A 26618-nucleotide genomic window follows, 5' to 3' on the forward strand; every position below is an offset into this window, starting at 1 on the left:
CCTTGCTGCAAGCTTCCTTCTGCACCCAACCTCTATCCCAGACCCCCTCCACTTTCTAAATTCTTGGACTATCCCCCCCACAAAAAAATTATTGTCCACCCCCGTACTAGAGAAACAGAAATTTGCTATTAGATGGCTCTTCAATATAGCAGACAGAGGTATACAATTCCAAGGTTGAAAGCTGAAGCTAGACAACTTGAGACTAAGGCATACATTTTAATAGGGAGGGTATGTAAATCTTCGAGTAACTCACACAAAGATAGTGCAGGATTCCCCTTCACTGGAATTTTTAAAATCAAAACTAGATGTCTTTCTAAAACATATGCTCTAGTTTAACCACAGCTATTTGAAGTAGGAATTAATTAATGGAAGTCCTATAGCTTGTGGTATGCACGTCAGACTACTAAATGATCCCAATGGGGTCCAGAGCTGGATTAACTCTTTGGGGGGGAACTTGGGGGACCAGATTTTGTGGGTGCTCCTAGATTCTGGGATGTGGCCAAAGGTTAGGGTAACAGTGTGAAGGAGGGGGCTGTGGATTGAGGCAGGAGGGTGAGTGCAATGTGGGAGGAGGTGAGGGTTTGACTGCAGGTGCAGGCTTTGGTGTGGGACTGAGGCATTTAAGGCAGAGGGGCTCCAGGCTGGGGCCAAGGGATTTAGAGTGTGGGAGGTGGCTCAGGACAGGAAGTTGGGGTGGTGTGAGGTCTGGGAGGGAGTTAGGCTGCAGGAGGGGCTCAGGACTGGGGCAGAGGATTGTGCGTGTGGCACTCACCTGGGACATATCCTGTTTGGTGTGTGGGGGGAGAATCAGGTGGCTCCACGTAGCCCATGCTCACTTGCAGGCACCGCTTCCTGGTGGGAATCATGACCAATGGGATCTGCTGGGGGCAGAGCCTGCACTTGAGGGTAGCATTGGGACAGAGCTTCCCGATGGTGCTCATTGCAGCAACATGGCCTTGGGTGGGGGGTAGGAGGAGGAATGGCAGCACATGGTGCTGCCTCTCCACCCCCTGCGAGGTAAAGCCATGCTGGAACTCAGCATGTAAGGGCCCTGGCCTGCAGTCCCTAAAGCCCTTTTCTTAATCCAGCCTGCAATGCTCTTTTATAACCTTATCATCTTTGTAGCTTTGACAGCCACCCATTAACGGCAATGGGTTTCGGATCAGGCCCTCAGCGAGGTCAGGTTCTTAAAAACCAAAACCAAACCGTAATCAACAATCTCTTTACTGTATATTGTAGAAACTTTGTACATCTCTCTGTGTCTGTCTGTTCAAGAGCTTCTAAATGATAAGAGCTAGGTCCACCAAATTTAGTAGGCAGCTTCCTCTGGGAGGGCTTCATTGTGCCAAGACAATGGGCTGTGCTTGGGATCTGTTTTCCAGAACATGGAAAGGGAGGGGTGTGATAGCAGGGACGGTTATGCTCCAGAATGACCTAAGGAGGCAGCAAGCCTGGGAGACAGTTATACTGCAGAATGACTACAGGGGGCCACCCACACCTGAAACAGGTTGGCTGGGAGCAGAGCTCTGCATGATGCTGGCTATGAGTCGTGAGTAAGTGGCCCTCCTGTCCCAAAGCCAGAGTCCAAAGCACTCCCCCGGCCCTTGGCTTCAGCACCAGATATTGGCCAGCAGCCCCCCTAGTGAACAGCCACTAGCTGGGGCCAGGCAGTACAGACCCTGCTGCTCAGTACCTCCAGACACCAGCTGCCGGCTGGGCATGAAGCCCCAGGGCTACCCCTCCCACCTACCAACCCTGTGCCCTGAGCCCCCTTGCATTCCCCATAGAGTACCCTGACCATGGCATCCCACACCCTGCCCTGAACCCCTCATAGCCCCACATCTCTGCCTGTACTCCTTTACCACCATGCCTCACTTCCTGCCCTGAACCCCACGAGGACCCAAGCAACACTGGATAAATCCTCTAGTACCCAATACAACTAAACTTTCACTACAGATCTTGTATAGTTCCTCTTCCCTCCCCTATATTGCCCAGTGTTACTTCTTGCTTTCTCCAGCTCAAACCAGTTGTACTGCTTCTTATCTTTCTTAAGGAGTAGTACACGTACCCATGCAAACATGGAACAAAGCAAAACATTAAATGACTGTACCAGAACTTTGATAATAGGGTTGCAAATCTAACAAACACAGAAGGTAAAATCCTGGCCCCTTTGAAATCCGTTGCAAAACTCCCATTGACTTCAGAGGGTCAACATTTCACTAGAAAGGATTTTATTTTCTTCCAGCCTGCAGAACTGATGTTTTCACTGTACAAAAATGAGAAACAGAAACAGTTTTCAATGATTTATTTGATTTCTCCACATGATCACAGTTATAGTTTTACATCAATAGGGCCTGTTACTACTTACAAACAGAATGCATGTTAAAATGAAAGCACTCCTTTTTCCCCGCAATTACAAAATGGGTCTTGAGCCTCCCCAGAACAGAAGCTTCTTGTGAGCATGATGTTTCCTGAAGTCTTTAACAGTCTGCATTCAAGACCTAATTCTAACAGTTTAATACAACTCAAAGCTGGATTAAAGTTCCTAGCAGGAGAAAGGTATTGTATGCAACCTCAAAGTGACTGCAGACTTATAGTAATACTAATTTACACACTATATACAATTTAGAGATCTATGTATTCTCTCTACTTGGTCCCATTTCCAACATCCTTTTCCCTCCCCCAGATTTAAGCATGTTATTGGTTTCATTTTTCTTTTAATTATATACACAATAACTCATTTTGCAGGCAACAAGTGCAATGATATTTTACAACGGAAACAGCAAAATGCATGCTTAACTGCAAAAAACACACAGCTTCATATGGAACAGCAAGTCAACATCTAGAGATTCATTGTTTAAATATCTGCTGACTGTCTTTCAGCTCATTTTATCAAGAAACAAGAGCTTCTGCTGCATGCAGTACATGATGGGAAAATCATTCTACACTGTATGTTTGAAGACTTTTTTAGCAATACAAGACGTACGTTATATTAGGATGAACTTTGTTTTTTTACATCGTTGTACATTTCATTAACTTAAAAAAATTAAACTCAAATACATATTTGACCATTGTCCCAGAAAAGATCTGTGGTTTTTGTTTTTAGTGATCTATGTTCTTTAGGTTTTCCTTCCATTCTTTCAAATAGATATCATTACTTAGCCACGTTATTCATGAGATCAGAGAAACTGCGTCCCCAGCCATGACCTATGATAATTTTTAATCAATAAGGAAATAGGACTAAAACCTTTCAACGTCTGCTATTTCATGTTCTCCAACAGCACCCAGTAACAGAATACTGTCATCTTCCCATTCTGCTAGTGAGTTATAGTGTTTATGCAATTATTAATCTTAAATGTATTCTGACATGTTGGGCTACACTCCTAACGTCATAATAGTGAGGTTTTTAAGACTTATGCCCAACATCAAAACGTTTTTTAAAGGTAATTAGTTCCAAAAAGAAAGAAATTACGAACATTCTGTGTTTTTTCTCAATTATTTTAACTATGAGAAAGTTTTCAAATACTGTGCTGTTAAAGGACCCAATATAATTAGCAGCCACAAGATGGTCTCTGATTTTGCATTTTCTCCAGTATGTGTGTGTGTATGCACAATCATGCACAAATGGTTTCTTGCCCGTACAAAATTTGTGACAACTTTTGTACATCATCAATTGCACCTGGCAAAATTAAAACCTGGCCCATCTTTGTACATCAAAGGCTATTTTTTTGTTATACCATTCTTAAACGAATCTAAGGGGTAATGTGAAACTAAATCAAACACATTTGAAGTATTTCAGAGCTAAAATACTTAAGGCATTCCATGCTAAGAAACATATCTGGGGCTAAATCTTCCTCTCCATGGCACAATGTAGATCTGCAGTATATATTTTGCACTTATTCAGCACACAGCACTGATATCAATAATTCTTCATATAGAACAAGTGCAGAATGCATAGTATGCGATGGAGAGGAGCATTTTTACCCTAGTTTTCATTAAAAGATGCAGTTTCAGAAAGACTTTTGTACCCGAATGGTATCTCTTATCTTTTCTGGAACAACTTATAAATTACAGTTAGATTCTACTATTGGTACAGAGGTATGAAAAAAGCTGACATTTTAATATGTATCACTTCACTTCAACTAATATCAACAGTAACACTGATGTATTTTGCAAATATACAATACGTAGAGTGTAGCCTCACACTAATAATGTTAGATGACATGCAGACAATTCTACTTTCCTTTATAAGAACAATATTTTAAACTGCAAGGAACAGAGCCTCAGGGGGCCCAGAATAGCCCTCTTAAGGTAAGACACAAATTAGGATAGCTTGAATGATACTAAAAATATACTTGTGTTACTTTCCTTTTATGCAAGATTTATGGGAGCAAAAGGGAGAAAAGACATTGCACATGTGGGAAACAAATGTGGACGGATTTAAGCAAAAGGCTAAACTCTAGATTGCTGTATTTGCTCTCTAAGGAGATTAACAAAGTGCTCAGTTTGCAGTTTTGCTGGTATTATGATATCACTGGTATGAAAAAGGGGAAGGGGAAAAACCAAAATTAAAGATACCAAGAGTAACCCAATATGGAAAGTTCACCTTCTCCTCATCCAATGCTACTGTATATTAGTATTGTTCAAATAAACAGATAGATCTGGTTCCTTGCTGACTTCTTTTTACCCATCTCACACTGGAACTTCTTTTTTTTTTCCTTCTTCAAGTTTTGCATTTTAGCTGGTGCAGTTTTGCAGTTGTGGTACTTTTGTTTCTACCATTTAGGTGCAAAGTCCTTGGAGTGGCTCAAAATGCTGAAACTACAAAGTATGCTCCATGTATGACTTTGAATGGCATTCAGGGATATAAAATCTCATATGAATTTGCAAATGGCTTGATTTACAACACATAAGCAACAACAGCACAGCCTGGTTTATATGATGTCCTGAAACTAACTAGAATATGACAGTGAGGGTTTGAACATAAACTCAGCCTGCTGAGTGTTTTGTACTTGTAAACTAAGAAATGCGATGCATAAAAATGGGGAACCCACTTTTTTGCGAGCATATGACTATATGGAATTACACTACAAAAAAAACAAAACAAAAAACCAACCAACAAACAAAACCCAAACCAAAACCAAATAACCCCACTATACTAGATACTAAAATAAACTTTAAAATTGTAGAGCAGTTCCATCTGGAAACACTGTCAGTCTATAGTTCATTTGAACGGAAAAAATGAGCAAGTCGTGGTATACAGGAAAATGCAGTGGCTGAGAAGGATGGGTGTTTGTAATTTTCATGTTTAAAATGAATGATTTTGCAGTGTATGCATGCACCTTCCATATAGCTTTTCACGTGTGTTCATAAAATCATATGCATATAAAAGAAATGTGGATTGTGTAAATTCACAGTTATCACAGCCTTTAAAGTGTCTAAGAATTTGTGTAACCAAATGCTTTAAGATAACCAATGGTAAATGGTCATCCCATGTTACTACTGAATAGTTACTGCATCTTAACTAGTTTGCTTACCTGAAATAGCAGAACAGTTATAATACTGATTACATATGATATTATGTTAATAAAATAAGGATTTATACAAAACAATATTTGACTATAACAGCTAAATGCTATGTTACTTGGCACATTTTAGTTATGATTGTTTTTAGTATGTCTAGAGAACTTTTAAATTAAAATACTGAAATGTCTGAAATTTATTCCTAGCATTAATGTTTTTGGTCTACTCTTTCATATGCTATTCATCTATTGTTACTATCCTTCTATCAAGTAAGTGTAATTCCTTGTAAAGTCTATATTGCTAGTTCTGTGGTCTGAAAAATTTGCTTTCCAAGCACAAATGTTAACTATACAGTATATATATATATTTATATATTTATATTATATAAAGTTTACTTACGTACTTTCATCAACCATATGAGGTCTACTTATTTTTTGCCTATTGACAATAAAAGAGCAAGAATGCAACACTTGGTTCTGAATCACTTTTTTTTTTAATAGGTTAAGTTTTTATTATGCATGTAAAATCATCATGGGATTTGGTGAAAAAGGAAGCTTAACTTGTGTTCAGCAAGCAGCATATTTTCAAGGCAATTGAAGATAGGACTGGCCCAGAAGGCAGAGCTCCACTGAGCAGATAAGTAAAACCAATATTGATCACACTCATTCGAATGGTTGTATTTAGTAACAGCAGGCCCTTAAGCTTGCAGAAGTCAAATAAATTGTTTGGCTGGGTAAAAATCCACAGTTTTATTTGCTGCTTCCTTTAAGTGCCTTTATAACCATGCCTAAAACTACAGTTATTAGAAGGACAAATACTTCTAGACTATTGTGCTGATGCCACTGTGTTTGGGCTTAGTGCTGGTTGAAGTGGAAGGAGGAACTGACTGTCCATGGTGATGCTGAGCATGCTGGGAGTGAGAAGAGTGCCCGGGATGAGGAGGGGGCAATGGAGGGTGGGGATGAGGATGCTGCATGTAAGAAGAATGCACTGCGTGCTGGGAATGTGGCACATGGGGGTGGTACTGGTGCGTGTGCTGGATGTGCTGTGGAGGATGATAGTGGTGATGGTGATGATATGGGGGTGGGTTCTGCTGCATGTGGCAGTACTGTGAATGGTGAGTGTGCACTTGGGCCTGTGTCTGCCCCTCAGCTGGTCCAGCATGGTGCATGGCAGAAGGATGCTGGGAGTGTTGCTGATGTGGGATTACAGGTGGGTGCTGAGGCTGCTGAGATGGGCCCGATGGTGGATGGCCTTGGGAAGGTGGCTTCCCCCTCTTACTACCAAATAAGGAACCTAGGAGTGAGGAAGAGTTAGGCATAGTCTGGTGAGGGCGAGATGGACACTCTCGGGTTGATGTAGCTCTTCGGCGCATGTGAGGACTGCTAATGATGGACCCCTAAAAGAAATTAATAGAAATGAAAATTAAAAAAAAATCTTAATATGTTTAAAAGAAAAAGTTCACACGGATCTATCAAATCTTTCTTAAATGGTCCCATGGGCTGACTATATTAAGCGTTATAGGAGAATTTCTCTCTCTGACAGCTGCTCTCTTCAAGCTACAGGTGAGGCATTTCATGTCCTTGGAATGCTTATAAACATTAATTACTATTACATGGTTTCTCTTTCAATGCTTTATTGTAAATTTGATACATTAAGACAAATGTCAATGAAAGATGACATTATACTTGGGAATTTGTTTTAAAAGGAAAAAATACATTTTAAAATACCAGTCACATTTTTCTTTAAAAAACCCCCAAACAAACCCTATATTAAACTGAAATGAACACAGTTTAAAATAAATAGTTTATTCTTATTGTACACCACAGTAAGGGAGGTCTGTGCTGTTTCATAAACCTAACCCTATATTATATGTTCGATTGCAACAATGCTTTTACAACTCATTTCAATAAGATTTCTATGTGGTGGTTTTCTTCTGACCTATGACCGAACATTCCCTACTATTTAGCCTTGAATGATCTATTTAGTCTTTGGAGATTTTTGTTGTTTTTTTATTAAAGACAATTAGGGGACAAAACAGTACTTAAGACATAGTGTGCTAGTTTTAAACTGCAATCTACCTAACGCAAACACACACACACACACAAAATCTGCAAGCTGAATTCAACAACGTGAACAGTATATATATATAAATGGTTTGAAGATGAATGAAATCTCATGAAATCCACATTGAATTCAACTGTCTTATTCATTTTCTGCTCCCATGCCCTATCTGTGCAATTCCATGGTGTCATGACTGCATACATTTAGCAATTTAACTAGAAAATAAGCAATGGGAATGGCTAAGCGTGAAAGTCAATAGTTGTAGCTAAATATCAAACAGCATAGAACAGTGTACTGTGTAACGAAGAGCAAGTGGGCCTTCAAGCTGGGATCCGACTGAAATGGTGGCAAAAGGACACATCATGTTCATTAACCATGCTTGCAGGAACAGAGGGAACAAGGTTAGCTGAAACCAAAAATGGTGCTTGGTCTAAAACAAGCCATAAGTGTTTTTTTAAGCTGGAATAATACAAAGTGAGTAGCCTACGCATGCATTTTATCTGAGGCAGGCAGGTTATATGTTAGAAGAAAAAGAGCAAAAAAATATGTATATAAAAGAAAGGTTTGAAATGCACATCATCACATCCAGCTAGACATCAGTAACTTCCTACTTACTTCCATATTGCTGTCTAGCGATCCTGCACTGCTGCGACGCCCACGCTTGCCTGCCCAGGACATGCAATACCATAGATTAGAGACTGAGACAAGACCTGGGTGAGAAATATCTGCTTCCCGAATTACTACAGGAGCCTCTAAATGCAACTACAGGGATTTCGGGGGACTAATTTAATATGGCACATTAGACTGGTACAATAGCTATTAAAGCAGAAACTTCAAGTTTAAGGCCAATAATTAAATTAAGTTTCTGTACCTAAATGTGTCCTGGAAGGGAAGATTTTTGTTTTGAAGCAAGTTGTTGTTACTTTAAAAAAAAAATCTTAAAATATGTACATTTTAGACTCTAGATTTAGGAGTGCAGTCATTATGTTCACTGTTGACTAGCGTTTTAAATTGCTTAATTTCCTAGAAGCAAATTTTCAAAAATGTCCATAAATTTGTTCTCCTAAAACGGTGTTGTGGGTGGCACATTTTTGTGTTAATTACAGGGAACATTTTGGTTTTCAGTGGGGAGGGGAATGGGAAGGGACATCTACCTCCTCATCCTTTGAATGTTTTCTTTTGAACTTCAGTGGATTTCATATAATCTTCTTTCATGCCGATTAAAAAGAAAACTAAACTTAATTTTTAATAAAAAATGTAAATGTAGCATTGTATTATGGCTAGATTTTGTTTGTCTAGCTGTGCAGTGCTTTACATTTAGGTATTAAAACTGACATAGCATAGTCTGAGTTTTATTAGTTATATCCGATTTTCCTAAGATGCATGCCCAAACTTTGTGTGTGGAACCCTCGGTTAGCTACCAAATATTGGTTTTAGGAACCTAAGTGCCGAAATCCGGAATCCAGAATGCCAAAATATAAGATTATGTACCCAGATTTCATAACTGAGCTGTCCAGTTAATTCAGTGGAGATAATGGCTGAGTCAGCCCAGAATAGTTATTTTTATTGAATGTAGCTTGTTCTATATTAAACTAACAAAATGTAAGAAAGTAAGGGGGATGATCAAGCAAAGCTAAGATCATCAGTGTCTTTGTGAGGTGTACTCATCTTCCCCAAGCATCTTCAAAAGCCACATGTGTTCCTTATTTCTCTCTCTCTCCTCATGCCCCACCTTTTCTTAAAGCCCAGCATCACAGCAAATCTGCCTCTTGTCTTGGAAGGCTTGATACAGTTCTCTTCAGGGCCTGCCCTTGCTGTTGAAGAGGGATAGGAGATATTCCTTTCCCTCTTGCTATGACTAAGGGTCTTCCTTTTGCAACAACTCACAGTTCTCAGCATAAACCCCTTAAACTGAGATTGTGTGTTTGCAGATGAGCAATTCCTTTGGAAGAACTCTTTGCAGGAACCTTTGTGGAACATTCCTTACTGCAGTTTTAGCTTGTTCAAAAACACGACTATTGTGCATCATGAGAGAGAAGTAGTTTTGATTATCTTAGAATTCTTATTGTCTAGGCAGAGGGTGAATTTTGATCTTTGTTTATTGGTAGTAATGGTGCTAGTTGTGACAATCAATCATTCCTGCTAGCCAGTCCACAATCTTGAAAGAAGATACCCATCTCCCCATTCAAAGATAGATATTATACTGGCATAGGTGACTAAAATGTCTAGGCATGAAGGAACATAGGAAAACCTAAAGTTTCCCACTAGAGGGAAGATAAAGCAAGAGTGAAAATGCTCAGATGCCACAGTGATGAATGCAGTGTATGTGGACAGATGGGTGAGCATCTATCTATGCTCCTAAGATGACTGTGGGTGAAGGCATATCAGCAGAAAAAAAATGAAATCGTATCTGTGACACCTATAATAATCCTCAGATGATCACTAATTAGTACTGTACAATAAAGGGCGCTCTGGTAAATTTTTCCAAGACCAGAGACTTAGTTTAATAAAACAATGTGAAACAGGTTCACTAAGGGTTGTATGCAATCAGAAATGGAAATGATTTATTAGATCTTACAAAGTATTCCCCTTGCCAATGTTGGATCATTTTATTACATACTATTTTTCAGTGCTACACCCATTTCATCTTAGAATTTTTTTTTAGCATCATTCTTCAAAATGCATTGCAAGGAAATGGTAACTCCAGGATAGAAGAAGCTTATTCAGCTGTTACATACAGCATAACACTACGCTAGAATGATTATTAGCTGAGATGCTATAAAACCCGGTTGTGTTTAACAAATTTACAACTAACTGTTCCCAGCAAATAGTTTTAAAATATTTTAAAGGTCACTATACAACACCGTTTCTCATTCCTCTCTTTGTAAAGTTTAATTCCAGCTTTTTTCCCTCTCCTTGGAAAGTTAAATTCTCATTCCCTTGGCCAATTCACTGCTGCCATGGTTGGTAATGGACTGTGGTAGGTGGTATGCTGCTTCTGAGTAAGCATCTGTAATATGCACTAATGCAACACATCTCCACATGTACAAACAAGGACACTTTAAACTCAATACACGTGAGGCATTTAGAATATCCTCGCAGAAACGTATGAATTCTGTGAGCGCTTGCGTCCTTGCAGAAATTGTCCTTATAAATATGAAAAATGTTACAGGAAACGTCATTACTGTATTCTACTTCTTGGGCCTACCCACTCTATGCCAATGAGAGGCATACTGAGATCAAGGGCATTTCTTGTGATTAGTCTGTGATTCTTGGATAACAGTCTGAAAAAGGATTCAAAGTATGTTCTTAGTAAAGCAAATTATTTTAACAGCCATCTAACAAATAATGAGTCGCTGTACTAGCTTCAGCATGTTGTGAAGGTGGTATTCATGGGAGTTGAAACTGTTGTCAGCTAGTTATCCAGAGGCCAGGCCTGGCACAAGCTGAGGTAGTTCAAAATGACCAATACTACCTCACCAATCTGCCTCAATTGTAATATGGAAGGACCACTTCTAGGGGGCTTTTAATCCTGACTTTTGGATGAGGCACATAATTATGATCTTGACACATGTGATCATTAAAAAAAAAAAACTTCTGGCTGTCTTCACATGAGGAGCATTATCCTTGGCACACTGGTCAAATTCAGTGCAGGTAATTACATCTTGCCTACATAAATTCCTCTTGCTTTGGGGGAAGTGAATGATTATAAACCAGTGGAGTAATGTTGGTTGTGGCTATAACAGGGGTGACTGTGTGGGTGATCCTTGCGTATTATATATATGCATGCTTTGGACACATGAACACAAGGTACTGGATTCTAAGAATCCACTTAGTTAAAAATGGGGTATATGGTTAGAATCAGTAGAAGTAGGCAGTGATATACACATCCAGAGTCATGTACCATGCCAGGCATCATTGACATCCAATGGGGACAGAAGGAAGGTGACAATGATTGTAAGGAAAGATGAAAATTGTGGCATTCCAGTCCCACATCTCCTCTGCACTACTTCATTTACTGCCCTGGAGATCTCATATGCGAAGGCAGAAGAGCTTTGATGTCTCATACCCCAAATAGCATTCTCTTTGCCCACTTCCACCTCAACTCAAGGGAGAAGTCTGAGTAAAGAGAAACTTTTAGTTTCTCCTTGCAGCAAATAGATGAGGGAGGAGCTAAGAACCTTAACCAATCCCTTGAAGACTCCTCCTGCTGGTGGGAGAGGGTTCTGCAACCATATGAAATCTGCTTCTATGTATAGAACATAGGTGGAGGGAAAATCCCTGCAGTCTTTCCCCAGAGGGTAAACTCTGAGCAAGAAGAAAAGTGGAAAATATTACAAAGGGTTCATAAAAACCATGATATATTGGTTTCAAGGGCCAAAATGATGTAAACAAAAACAATCAACAATGTTTGGGGCAATAGATGAGAAGCCGAGGGAGTATTTTCACGCTTGGGTTATATTTACAAGTTTCTGGCCCTTAATGCCAGTCAACACTCATATTACTGCAGGATAAGTCTTGGGGATATTTGCTGAGACTACCAGGAACAGGGTCCACTTGTAGATGTAGTAAAAATAGCCTTGCATGTCTGTACCACATACCAACAGGAATGCATGAAGCTTCACCACACATCTGGAAGGAAGGGAAAACTTTTGTCCCCATTTTACACATTGCTATGGTGAAGCACAAGGAGGCTAACAGCCTGATTTCCAGAGGTGCTGAGCACTCCCAGCTCCATAGGAAGTCACTGAGAATTACAGGTGCTCAGCACTTCTGAAAATTAAGTTGTGACTTGCTAGAAGTCACCCAGAAAATCTGTGGGAGAGAGTCAGAAACCCACATATCCTCCCAGTCCTATATTTTAACACCCCCCCCAGTACTACTTGTGATTGGATAATTTTCATCTATCACACTTATGCGTAGGCCCATTTCAATATCATAAATGGAAGAAAGCTTTGGAACAGTCCAAAATGCTCTCAGGGTTTGGCATAATCAATTCCTATTCTAATTGCATCTTGTTTTTTGTTTTCTTCTAATGCTTTACACAAGAATTTGGAATTCTACATTCTAGGGTAAATAAGTATTTTTTTCTTGACTATATTTCAGTGAACAGAGATAATCATTGGTCAGTTCAGCCATTAGCAACAAAAATGCTCATAATTTTCATATTTGAAAAAAGATGAAGCATTAAATGCTTTTGACTCGTTTACGTTTTGTAACAGTTCCAGTTCTCATTTCTACTTTTTATTACATGGCAGCAGATGTCAGAACAGAGAGAACAAAATAAGGATTATTATATATTAACCGTAAACCCCAAAAAACCCTCATTCACTTAATTTTTGCAAATACAACTTATGTTTTCATGCAAAAATGAATGGAAAAGCAGCCAGCAGCAAAGGATACCTACTTAATATCAGATATTATTTATTTGCCTGTTGGGGAATTGAAGCATTGCTCTCCAAAAACCAATTTCAGGCTTTTAGGAGGTGAAAGGGCCCAGAAATCTTTTCTTTCTTTAGATGTGAGAGACCAATTAATTTTTTCCTTTTAAAGCATGGAAAACATTTCAAAGGCACTTTCCCCTACTAGTATTCTTCTGTGATAGGTATAATGATTTCTGGAAAGGGGAAATTAGCTAATGTTTTCCAAATTGCAGTTTCATCAGAAACCTGCACAGTCAAAACTTTCTTTATGGAATCAGATTTCCCTTTCATAGAATCGCATTTTCAGAGTGCTATCAAAAACAACTCTGCAGCACTGCTTAGAAAATTATGCGCCAAACTCTGTGCATATACATTTATTAAATTTGCACAAGTGAAATTGGATTTTTTGCAGAAACAATAAAGGAAACTCTTTACAAATCTAGCCCACTATCTCTATTGTCTAAACAAATACACCTACACCTCCTTCTTTATCATCCTATATTTCATGCCATGGCAGTACAAACATCAAGAATTAGTATGAACCAATTTCAGTCCTCCTTTCTCTGAAGTTATTTGAATGTATGCTGCTTTGGCACAGTCACCGGGGCCACAGTGTCTCTGCTGATTGGTAAATTTTCTTTGCTTCTTCTAGGTATCTTATGTTTCATACTTACACCGAGTGAATCCTCACCAAGTAAACAAAACTTCAAGGAGATATTTGTAAATTCACTATAGTGATTTTGATGTATCACAGAAATAGTAGTATATATTACGGGACTGAAAATGGTATTTTATTAACTTAAATCGGGTGATGGATGTGTAATTTTTCAAGTTAATTGCACTGCACAAGACCAAACAGAAGCTTTCCATAACTGTCAGTGGATAAATATTAAAATTAAGTTTAGTTGGGTTTAACAAATTCATCAATAAACCCTTCAGTCTGTAAATGATTTCTACTTTCTATCATGGAAAAAGACCACTTTCAGTACAGCGCATGCCAACGACGGGCATGTGGTTTGGAAGTATGGAATGTTTTCATGATCAAGAGCAATTCAGCTTGTTTATTGTACATAACCCTCTAAAGGGATCTATGTACATGGCAATATTTGGAAGACTATGATGGAAAATTCCTATGGGATGAAAAGCGTTAATCAGGAAACACACCAATTGGTTTGTACAGCTGTGCAACTCCCACAGGCTGTCCTCATTCTAAATGAACTTAAAATAAAACAAAAACAAAAGATGATGAAGGTATCTGTAGAGCTTAGATTTAATAACTATGAGGACTTGGGCTTGATCCAACCTACACTGAAGTCAGTAGAAAGATTCTCACTAACTTCAAGTGGACTTTGGATAGGGGGCTGTGTTTTTAATGAGGCAGATGGGTATAGATGGATATAAACAGAGTAAACACAAGTGATAAAATAGAGGTGTGTGTGTATGTGTATGTATACATACATAAATACACACACACAAAAACACACACACACACTACATATTCAATTTACCAGCATTTTATTTTCTGCAGCACAGCTAAATCCTCCTCTTTGATAATACATGAAAAGGCTAACGGGGTAACTATTCAAGATATACACAGTATTACAAATTATGTCTCCACTGTAAATCATACAGCATTTAAAGATCAAAACCAATAATACAGGCAGATATAACTTTATTTTTTTAAATCCCAATGCTGCTGTTCTGATGGCTACTGTCAGTGTGGCGTGGCTGGTGTTACAACTTCCATTAGCAATAATAGGAGCAATGTACCTAACATTTTGAACACAGAGCTGAACATTTCTCCTGGAAGTCTGGAAGCCATGACGGTGTTAATTACTAATAATTAATGGTATGTGGCAAACAAAGAAAAATAAAACAAAACCCAGGCACATTACCACTTTTTCCATTTTTAAAATGCATGTACAGATATTTAGAACCCCAAGAAGATCAATCAGTTCCAAATTTAGCCACAGCAGCAACTCTGAGTCTTGGGGACATTACTACTGTGCCCAGCAGGGCTTTTTCCTATTACTCTGGCAATAGTAGTTTGCAAACAACAGCTTCAACAAGAATTAGGGTCTATGTTGTGCATAATACAATGATGAGATAGTACCAGTCACACAGTATAACTGAAGTGTATCACCCTAGATAGAATTTGGTAGGGCTTCACTCAATTTCATTCATCAATGTAGTACATGGGTACACTTAAGCACAAAATACACAGGAAGCAGTCATTGCACAGGGACCTCAGTGTTTTCTTTTCCTTTCTAAGTCTACATTAACAAGGAGGGGAAAAAAAAAGAGATAAAAGAAAGGAATTCTAAGTGGGTTGCTCCTAGTACTAGTCAACCATTTTCCTACAATACACTTACAATTTTTCCTCTGTCTTCAGTCTCCTTTAAAAGTATATATAGCAAGCTATAACAGTTTGATATTTTCAAATAGCGTTTGGTCAGTTTGCAAAGATAAAATAAAAATAAATAAAAACAAACCCAACAATAAAACTAAGAATGTAAAAAAAAGAGCAAATAGTTAAACTTTCTGTATTGCTCCTTTCCATGGTCACCGTTCACAATTGAGCTACATGTACCGGTGTTCTTTGCATGTATCGGTGTTCATGGCAGGGAAATAATGTGGTACTTACCAGCTTCAGAGAGATCTCTAAGGGAACTGCTGAGGGCACTCCTTTTCAGTCCCTCACCGGTGGCATAGCTGTCATCCAGGCAGGCTCTGTTCAGCGTCCCATTGCCAGACTCTTTTTTGAGGCTGGAGCACTGGGAGATGCTTGGACGTACCACACCTTTCTGTTTTTCTAGCTCAGCTGAAACAAACAATGATTGTACATGTCATAGTTACTGACTGTATCGAAATGGAGCCAATGACAGGACAAAGCAAATATTGTTGCGGTGTATTTAGAGATGTCAGTTTATTTTGAAGTTGAACTGTGAGTGGAAGAAGATTTGATCCCTGTCTCAATGGCTTGATAACATAACACACACAATGAAAGGATGTCACATTCTGGACAAATATAAAAAATCCTGCGTGTAGTTATTTGCAGCTTCCAGCTTGTTAACTGCACAAAGGCTAATGAAGTAGCAGCAAACACGATGCTATTCAGAAGAACGAAGTTTGATATCAAGAGAAAAAGCGAGTTCCTCCAAAATCCGATTCCATAAGACAAAATCTCTTTTTAGGTTAAAATAGCACTAAAACTTACTTAAAATAGCACTAAAACTTACACTACAATTTATTTATCCTTTTGTGTACCCCACTGAAGTTACTCATCAGTTGGTTTTTGCTGGTGCTTAAGATACATTTGTGTTGCAGTTACACAGTACGCTAGCTATCACTCAAAGATCCTGGCAGGAATTTTAGGCATCAATGTTTTATTTCTAAAATAATCTGAAAGCCACAGATGGAGAACTACATTATTTTAAGTGTTAAGTTCTGCTGGATTATACAATGTATGTCTTGAACAGGTTTACTAATGTCAATTAGTTTGAAAATGCTCTATTATATGTACCTTTGTACTTACACTCTATTCTGTGCTTTTCCATTTCTTGGACTTCTGCAATAGACTCTCTTAAATCATCTGTAAATTTCTTTCTATCCTGAGGATTGGGTGCATTGAAATTTATTAGGACTTTGATATCTGCTCCTGGAACAGCTGATGTGAGCCGTATGCCATTTGGATAATCTGTAGGTGAGGAAAGAGAGGAGGAGAAATAATAAAGCAAAATTATTTTTATTATCTTCAATTTTATTCTTTCATTTTTACTTAATTTTTTCACTAATTCTTTTTGTTAACATTTCCAACTCTAGACAGACATCAGAGAAAAGCAGATTTTATTATTATCTTCAAAAACTCAGAAGTAGGTATGTGAAAAGTTAAACAGTTAACCCTTAATAGGTGATGTTTACCAGGGTTGTAATAGTGTAGTTGATTAATCGATTAATCAACAAGCAAAAGCTTATAGGTCAATGCTATAGACTACACACATTTCCCCCCACCTCTCTTGCCAGTAAATTTTTAGCAGGCTGGCCAGCAGCCCGGCTCAGTCCTGGCTCATGCTGGGTCCGGGACCTACCCCTGATGCAGCTCTGCATTTAAAATGTATTAGGAGCCAGGCAGGCAGGCAGCCCTGCTCAGTTCTGGCTCTTGCTGGGTATGGGAGCTCAGACACCCCCTGTAGACAGGGCTTCTGCCACCCCGCACAGCTGAGGACCAGCTCCCACCTGGCACCCCATGCTGCTGCCTCTGTTAGAGTAGCTGCCGGCCCCGCCCTCAGGGACTGTAGAATAGTTGATTAACCGATAAGAATTCATGAGGTTTCTCTACTATTCACTTAACTGATATTTAACATCCCTAATGCTCACCGGCGGAGGATGTCACCAGAGGCATGTAGATTAGGCTACCAGATGTAGGAAAATGAAGCGGCGATTTAAATAATCGCCGCTTCATTTAAATTTACATGGCTGCCGCGCTGAGCTGATCAGCTGTTTGTCGGCTCAGCACGATAGTCTGGACGCGCGGGTGTCGACATCAAAGGTATTTGTCAACCACCCAGGTAAACCTCATCCCAGGAGGCATACCTGGGTGGTCGACAAATACCTTTGATGTCGACACCCGCGCGTCCAGACTATCGCGCTGAGCTGACAAACAGCTGATCAGCTGTTTGTCGGCTCAGCGCGGCAGCCATGTAAATTTAAATGAAGCGGTGATTATTTAAATCGCCGCTTCATTTTCCTACGTCTGGTAGCCTAATCTACATGCCTCTGGCGACAGAGGCATGTAGTCTAGACGTACCCTTTGTAGTAGCAAGCACTGTTAGGAAAAATACAGGTCTGAAGGTTGACTGATTTGCTCAAAGGGGTAACCCTGTTTAGTCCTAAACTATCCTTGCTCAAAGTAAAATGAACACCAATCAATATTCCTGTATTTAAAAAAAAAACACCCTAGACATGCTTTGGTTAATGTACGTGAAAACATTAAACTTATCATTAACACAGACACTAGCAATATTGCAGCAAACAAATAAAAGGTAGTGACCGTATTTACAAATAGTATGTTTTATACATTTAATACATTCTACGTTCAAGTTGTACCTCCAAAAACCGTCGTTCTCTGGTCTATCAACATCTGTGATCCTGCTGGAACACAGATGCTCTTGGACCAGAGAGCCCAGGAGCCTAAGGGCAGGAGGGCCAGCTGGCCCAGGGGAGTGTGGGACCATGGCTGGAGCCCTGTGGCAGCCTCCAGCAGTTCACGGCAGTGCAGGGCCGGGACTGGAGTCCCCTGACAGTCTGGGTTGCCATGGGAGCGCGAGGCTGAGTCTGGAGCCCTCTGGCAGCGCAGGATTGGAGTCTCTTGGCAATCTCCAGGAGTGGGGAGCTGGAGCTGGAGTTCCGGGGCAACCTCCTGGAGCATGGTACCGGAGACCAGCAGCAGCTCACTGGAGGGTGGGGCTGGAGCCCTGCGGCAGGTGCTGGAGCCTTTGCCACTCAGGGAGCCAGCAGCAGCTGGGCAAAGAGGCTAGCCAGTTTGGGGGGGAGGCTGAGGAAGGGTGCCTGCTGGGGAAGCCTGCCAGCAGCAGGCAAAGGATTTGGGGGCTAGTGGAGGAGTCCTCCCCTGGTCTGGCAAATTCTCTCATTTGGGACCGATGGTGCCAGACCCGGGAGGTCCAACCTGTACTAGTGTGTTAGGCTAATGCGATTCAGTAGATTGCAAACAATGACACACTTAGTAAAACTTTCTCAGAAATGATGCCTGGCACTTTTGCACATGCAATTACTAACATACTAACAGTCCTATTTTGCATGTGCATATCACTCAGATGAACAACTATCCAGTCTTTATAAACAAACAACTGTAAATGCAAAATTTACAGATGTAATTTGAGTTTGTAGGTCAAGGCAGCCTTGAAAGTATAACACTTCTGTGTGTAATTATAGAGGACATAACAGAAAGAAAACCTAAAGAGCTCAAGAGACAGAGGGGTTTAGTGAAAATGCCTTGAGGCATATTAGAACTTTCTATATATGGAACTGCTTAACTTAATGCTCCATAATAAATATTGAAGTATTTAGACTTTATACTATCATTCCCTTAAGCACTGGCAGTACCTTGAAGCTTGGAAGAAAAATCCATGGGGGGGGGGGGGGGGGAAACCCAAACCATGCGTAACTCTTGCCAATAGTTCTGATAACAATATATATTTACTTATCCCGATCCTGCCACCTCACTCATTTTGAGCGGGAGTTTTGCTGAGAAAAATCTCCAAGAATAGTCCTTAGTTCTCCGATCCCAATTTTTGTTTAACATAACCCATCACTGTCATACTTTCAGGGAGTAAAAATATGTGTATTCTGTAGGGCATAAACAGTGACAACCTGAACTTTATTTAAAACAATGGGACCATTTTCAAGGCATCCAATTAAAGCTCAATGCTAAGGATGGGGCAAACTGCCTTTTCTTATCAGATTGTCTCCATTTTAATTCTTGAATTAGCTACTTGTAATCCAGATGCTCACTTGACACAGCAGGTCTTAACAGCTGGCCATATGAACATCTGCCAGTTGAACAGAAAGGCATAGGCACAGAGATACAAACATAATGAAGATTTTCTCCACTTAAAAAATAGTTTCACTTTTTGCTTTAATTACAACCCCCTGGAAATGAGGCTTCACATACTCTTGAAACATGTGCAATAAATAATTTAATATAATTTCTTTCCCGAACCATCTGATTTTATTGACTACCAGAAGATCCCCAAAATGAATGCTGACCTAAACTTTCAAGAAGGATCAGATCTCTTCCATGTATTAAAGTCCACGATACATTACTCCAACACAGGGTGCTTCTGAGCACACAACAAAATGGAATTCAAGCATTGTAGATTTTTATTTAAGCAGAACAACCAATCCTCTCTTAGTCATTCACTCAAGCAATACCATTTGGTATGAAACAATTTCTATCTTCAGCTGCTTAGGTCATTGTGTTCCAAAAGTATTACACAGTGTGCAAAAGAGCAGAGTCAAATACAGCCACCATTTGCTTATGCATCATCCAAAGCACATACTTTCAACCAAAAGGGAAAAATCAAGCCATTCACCTGTCTTGAGTAGAAGAGATGCCAACTAGCTAGTCATTTACAAACTAGAACTTAAAAAAAAAGACATTCATAAGAGCTGAGCAAGGAAAAGTAAGGCAACTTGATACTACAGAGAAACTCAAGCCAGTGAATTGTACATACCAGCTCTACTACACAAACCATCCAAACCTCCCCAGCAGCAAACTCCTATGGCCAGCATAACTGTTAATATAACTGATATTTTTACAGCAGGATACATGCATATAAATAATTCAGGTGTTGGACTCCCCTAAAAATATGCTTCCAACCTTAACATTTTTTAAAATGACTTTTGTTTGTAAATAGAAATGTTTTCCTCTTGGCCTATTTATGCACAGGAGAGACTTGCCGTTGTCCCTTGTCTGTAGCCAACAAATCCCGTAATGTATTTTACCCTTATCAAGCACGGAATGCCAATAATTTTAGTAGACTCTGCAGCAGCCAAATTGAAAGCTTTCATTCCCTTTGCATTAGTGACAGTGGCTTCAGAACGTTCATGAATTCCATTCCCCGAGAACAAGTTAATTCTGACAGCTGCAACATGCAGATTTACTGGATGGAATGATATTGGTTACTTGCCTGCTCTAGTCACTCCTGCAGAACTTACAGTAACACTCCTGTGGGTAAGAGGAAACTGAGAGAATATAAATTTCACAGGTTGCAGGAAACTAGACTCTCTATTCCCCTTGTGATGTATATCGTTTTCACATTCTGAGCACTTTGCCCTTAAATAGTTTACAAAAATCATTCAGACTCTTCAGCTCACGTAAAATTGGTCAGTGAATAGTTGTTTAAATGATTAACCGATAAACCTGGACTTGTTGGTTAATCCTGTCGACTACACACACTCCCCACCACCCTTGCTGCCTCTGTATCAGAGGCAACAAGGGGTGGGGGAGGTGGGAGCCGGTACTGGTGGGGAGCTGGATTAAAAGCCAGCTCCCCATGAGCACCAGATCCTGTGGGGGTACCTGCTCCCTCACACCCGCACTGTTGCTTCTGATAGAGAGAGACAGCAGTGTGGAAGGCGAGAGGGGTAGGCAGGAGCCGGTACATGCAGGAAGCCAACTTTTAAGTTGGCTCCCCATGAGAACGGCCTTCTCCCTCCCTGCTCTGCTGCCTCTGTATCAGAGGCAGCAGAGCGGGGGTGGGGTGGAGGTGGACAGATGGGATATCGGAGCAGCCTCTGTCCACAGGGAACTCGGGCCCCTTATGAACAGAGGCTGCTGTTACCCCATGCTGCTGCTTCTATATCAGAGGCAGCAGTGTGCGGTGACAGGCAAGAGCCAATCTGCGTGGGAGAGCCAATTTTTAAGCTCCGCCTGCCACCCTGTGCAGTTGCTTTTGATACAGAGGCAGCAGCACGGGATGGCAGGGGGCTCCCTGGGAGTGGGGCTGGGAGTGCACTGGAGACCTGGACAGTTCCATCCTGTCATCCCTTCTGCTCAATGATTCCCCGGCTTTAAAATCACTCAGACTCTTCAGCTCATGTAAAATACACCAACTTATTACTGTAGTTGGATGAGCCATTTGAGCATGTGGCTTCATTTTCAGAGGTCATAGGAATGGCAGGCACCTTGGAGAAGCCAGAAACTATTGTACCCATGAATCACATTGTATTTGTTCTGCAGGTCAACATTTTAACTATTACCTATAAAGCCATCCATGGTCTGGATGCCAAATATCAGACAGACCACTTATGTCCCATAGAAACAGCAATGCTTGCTGCTAGATTGCTATTGGCTCTTGATGCTCAACTCTCCAGGAGTAGGGGCAAGATGTTCATATGAAAGGCTGCATTCTGGCTGTGTCCCAGAGACAAAGGGTATGTCTACACAGCAAAGTGATTTCCAAATAACGGCCGTTACTTCGAAATAACTTTCTTAGCGTCTACACAAGCCAACCGCTATTTTGAAATTAAATCGAAATACCAGAGGGCTTATTTTGAAATTGGGAAACTTCATTCCACGAGGAAGAACGTCAATTTCGAAACTGCTATTTTGAAATAAGTGCTGCGTAGACACTTAATTCGAAATAGGGGGCCTCCAGCCCTTTTCAGGGTGCCCTAGTGGCCACTCCAGCCTCAACAAGAACACTCCTCTCCCTCCCCCCTCCGCACCCCGGAGCCCTTAAAGGAGTAGACTCTGGCCACAGTGCCTGTGCCAGCTCCAAGCCTGCCAGCCGAGAGCCAGCAGTCGCTGTACCTGACCCAGTGGCCCCAAAACATGAGCCAGCAAGCCACTGGCAGCCAGCCCTCCACCGCTCCCCAGGAGCAGTCTGCCAGCTCCCAGGAGCCTGCCAGTGTCTGGAGAAGGCAGGCACCTTCCTGGTCCAGGGTGGAGATCATGGGCCTTATTTAGGTTTGGGGGAATGCCCCCAACATTCATGATCTCTGCACTAGATGGAGATCTATGGGGGCTATCTAAGGATAGCTGCCAGCCTGGCCACCAAAGGCCACATGTGAACCCAGGAGCAGGTTCGCATGAAAATCAAGGAGCTGTGGCAGGAGTATGCCAAAGCCACAGGGGGCAGCTCCCAAACAGGGGAAGACACCTGACCCTATTTTGACGCCCTGGACCACATCCTGGGGGGTGGGATGGTCCGTGCCCCCCAGGCAGTCGTTAACCCTGGGGCAGAGGGCCCTGACCAGGACATGGAGGAGGAGGAGGGCCAGGAGCCGCAGGAGAGCGGAGGGACCGTGCCGCGCACCCAGGACCCCCAGCAGGCCTGTCACCGGTGTCCTCCGAGGCTGGGGAGGCATCAATATGTGAATGCTGTCACTGTCCCCTAATCCCGGGGAGGGGGAGACGGAAACCAGGGACTGCGCATGTGGGCCTTGCTTGTCCACGGATCACGCAGCAACCTGTGCATGTGCGAGCATGTGCTGTGCCACCCCTGGGCATGTGGCCCCAGCTGGCTGCCACACAGGGGCCTTACCCTGTTAGCCACACGCGTGTATGTACGAAGAGGCATGACAGTCTCCTGACTCGAGGGTGGGACACAGCAGGACGCCCTCCCTCCACAAGGCCACTCTACACAGAGGCAGGGGACATCTCTCCCGCACAATGTAGGGGTACCAACAGCACCGGGTGCAAGAAGACCTGCAGCTCCGGTGGGAGTAGCTTGCCCAGGGCCGTACCATCTGCCAACACCTGCACACCCTGGTGCAGAGCGTGCTGCCTTCTACCGCTCCAGCGCCTGCTGCCTCCCCAGCTACCGCTCCTCCTCCCACTCCTTCTCCTATTCCCGCTTTTCCCTCTACCCCCCAAGGACACCAAGGCCCCAGCACCCATGGTGCTGGGAGACAATTGGTCCGGTGAGCCCCCAACCCTGAGCCCTGTGCTTCCCTTTCCCCTTCTGCCCCTTGCAACTATCCAGACATATGTTGGGAAACTAACACAGCGAGGCACAGGCTATCCAATAAGTTTCTGGACTGCATTGGAGACAACTTTCTGTTTCAGAAGGTTGAAAAAGCTACCAGAGGAGAAGCTGTTCTGGATTTGGTTTTAACAAATAGGGAGGAACTAGTTGAGAACTTGAAAGTGGAAGACAGTATAGGGGACAGTGATCATGAAATAATAGAGTTCATGATCTTAAGGAAAGGTAGAAGGGAGACCAGCACAATTGAGGTTATGGATTTCAGGAAGGCAGATTTTGATAAGCTCAGAGAACTTGTAGGTAAGGTCCCATGGGAAGCAAGACTGAAGGGAAAAACAACTGAGGAGAGTTGGAAGTATTTCAAAGGGACGTTGTTAAGGGCCCAAAAGCAAACAATTCCGCTGTGTAGGAAAGATAGAAAATATGGCAAAAGACCAGCTTGGCTTAACAAGGAGATCTTGCATGATCTCAAAATAAAAAAGGAGTCATATAAAAAATGGAAACTAGGACAACTAACAAAGGATGAATATAGGCAAGCAACACGGGAATGCAGGGGCAAGATTAGAAAGGCAAAGGCACAAAATGAGATCAAACTAGCTACAGGCATAAAGGGAAACAAGAAGACCTTTTATAAATACATTAAAAGGAAGAGGAAGACTAAGGACAGGGTAGGCCCACTGCTTAGTGAGGAGGGAGAAGCAGTAACAGGGAACTTGGAAATGGCGGAGATGCTCAATGACTTCTTTGTTTCGGTCTTCACCGAGAAGTCTGGAGGTGTGCCTAACGTAGTGAATACAAGCAGAGAGAGGGTAAGTTTAGAAGATAGGATACACAAAGAACAAGTTAAAAATCACTTAGGAAAGTTAGATGTCAGCAAGTCACCAGGTCCTGATGAAATGCATCCCAGGATACTCAAGGAGCTGATAGAGGAGGTATCTGAGCCTTTAGCTATGATCTTTGAAAAATCATGGCAGACAGGGGAGATTCCAGAAGACTGGAAAAGGGCAAATATTGTGCCCATCTATAAAAAGGGGAATAAGAACAACCCAGGAAATTATAGACCGGTCAGTTTAACGTCTGTCCCAGGGAAGATAATGGAGCAGTTAATTAAGGAAATCGTATGCAAACACTTGGAAAGTAATAAAGTGATAGGGAATAGCCAGCATGGGTTTGTGAAGAACAAGTCATGCCAAACTAATCTGATAGCTTTCTTTGATAAGATAACGAGCCTTGTGGATAAGGGAGAAGCGGTGGATGTCATATACCTAGACTTTAGTAAGGCATTTGATACGGTCTCGCATGATATTCTTATTGATAAACTAGGCAAATATAACTTAGATAGGGCCACGATAAGGTGGGTGCATAATTGGCTGGATAACCGTAGTCAGAGAGTTGTTGTTAACGGTTCTAAATCCTGCTGGAAAGGGATAACAAGTGGAGTTCCTCAAGGGTCTGTTTTGGGACCCGTACTATTCAATATCTTCATCAATGATGTAGATATTGGGATAGAGAGTACTCTTATTAAGTTTGCAGATGATACCAAACTGGGTGGGGTTGCGACTTCTTTGGAGGATAGGGACATAATTCAAAATGACCTTAGCAAGTTAGAGAAATGGTCAGAGGTAAACAGGATGAGGTTTAATAAAGAGAAATGCAAAGTGCTCCACTTAGGAAGGAACAATCAGTTCCATACATACAAGATGGGAAGCGACTGTCTAGGAAGGAGCATGGCGGAAAGGGATCTAGGGGTCATAGTGGACCACAAGTTGAATATGAGTCAACAGTGTGATGCTGTTGCAAAAAAAGCAAATATGATTCTAGGTTGTATCAACAGGTGTGTTGTAAGCAAAACTCGTGAAGTCATTCTGCCGCTCTACTCTGCACTAGTTAGGCCTCAGCTGGAGTACTGTGTCCAGTTCTGGGCGCCACATTTCAAGAAAGATGTGGAGAAATTGGAAAGGGTACAGAGAAGAGCGACAAGAATGATTAAAGGTCTAGAGAACATGACCTATGAAGCCAGGCTTCATGAACTGGGCTTGTTTAGTTTGGAAAAAAGAAGATTAAGGGGGGACATGATAGCGGTTTTCAAATATCTAAAAGGGTGTCACAAGGAGGAAGGCGAAAATTTGTTCCTCTTGGTTTCTGAGGACAGGACAAGGAGTAATGGGCTTAAAGTGCAGCAGGGGAGGTTTAGATTGGACATTAGGAAAAAATTCCTAACTGTCAGGGTGGTCAAATATTGGAATAAATTGCCAAGGGAGGTGGTGGAATCTCCCTCTCTGGAGATATTTAAGAACAGGTTAGATAGACATCTGTCAGGGATGGTGTAGGTGGAGCTTGGTCCTGCCTTGAGGGCGGGGGGCTGGACTCGATGACCTCTCGAGGTCCCTTCCAGTCCTATTATTCTATGATTCTATGATTCTATGATTCCCTCCTCCCAGGTTTCCTTCTCCCCTCTCCCACCCCCCCCTCTCCTGCCTCCTTTCTCCAGTCTCACGAGTTTTATTCACTTCCCTCCCTATTTTGTTAAATAAAGAGAGTTTGTGTTCATGAAAACACGTGTATTTTGACATCAGGAAGGGGGGTTAGGGAGGGGTAAGGGGGTAAGTGGAAGGACGTGAGGGAGGAATGAGGCACAAGCCCCCAGTGGGGCAGACCAGGGAGGCTCTTAGAGCTCCTCAGGGCGGAAGCTCTCCTGCAGGGCCTCCTTGATCCCGATGGATCTCCTGGATGGCAGTCTGCAGAAACTGCAGCCAGGCTCGCAGCAACACATCCACGAGAAGCACCAGAGTGTCCAGGGCAGCTCTGGCTCCATGTTGCAGAGTGCGGTGGTGTCCCGTGTGAGGGCAACCAGAGCACACAGAGACAGAATGCTTTGCTGTCTCTCATCGAGGTAGGCAGGCAAGTAGGAAAACCTGAGAATTGGCTGCCTGGTGGGAGGGTGGGAGGGAGGAGCACAGACCTCAGATAGCCTCAGGCAGCAGCCACACAAAGTAACTCCTAACCTGATGCCCTGCCGGAACTGGTTCCGGCCAGCCTTAAATACAATTCAGTGTCCACTCAGTGTGGACGCACTATTTCGAAATGCATTTTGTGTGTA

The 26618-nt window shown here is 41.9% G+C and overlaps 1 protein-coding gene across 12 annotated transcripts in view; it reads right to left on the minus strand.

The window, feature by feature from the left end:
- Positions 1 to 2290: 2290 nt before the first annotated feature.
- Positions 2291 to 26618, minus strand: part of IQSEC1 (IQ motif and Sec7 domain ArfGEF 1) — a 611669-nt gene continuing 587341 nt past the window's right edge. For 8 of the 12 annotated variants that reach the window (XM_075939721.1, XM_075939719.1, XM_075939722.1 and 5 more), the window contains 4 exons: positions 16534 to 16707; positions 15655 to 15831; positions 8203 to 8252; positions 2291 to 6922 (listed from right to left, as the gene is read on the minus strand). In XM_075939721.1, coding sequence (XP_075795836.1) covers positions 6344 to 6922; positions 8203 to 8252; positions 15655 to 15831; positions 16534 to 16707 — 980 coding nt within the window. In that variant the 3' untranslated portion in view covers positions 2291 to 6343. The remainder of the gene's footprint in view (positions 6923 to 8202; positions 8253 to 15654; positions 15832 to 16533; positions 16708 to 26618) is intronic. The other 4 variants (XM_075939720.1, XM_075939723.1, XM_075939727.1 and 1 more) reach the window with 2 other exon arrangements.

The sequence above is a fragment of the Pelodiscus sinensis genome, chromosome 11 (assembly GCF_049634645.1).
Source record: "Pelodiscus sinensis isolate JC-2024 chromosome 11, ASM4963464v1, whole genome shotgun sequence".
Classification (NCBI taxonomy): domain Eukaryota; kingdom Metazoa; phylum Chordata; order Testudines; family Trionychidae; genus Pelodiscus; species Pelodiscus sinensis.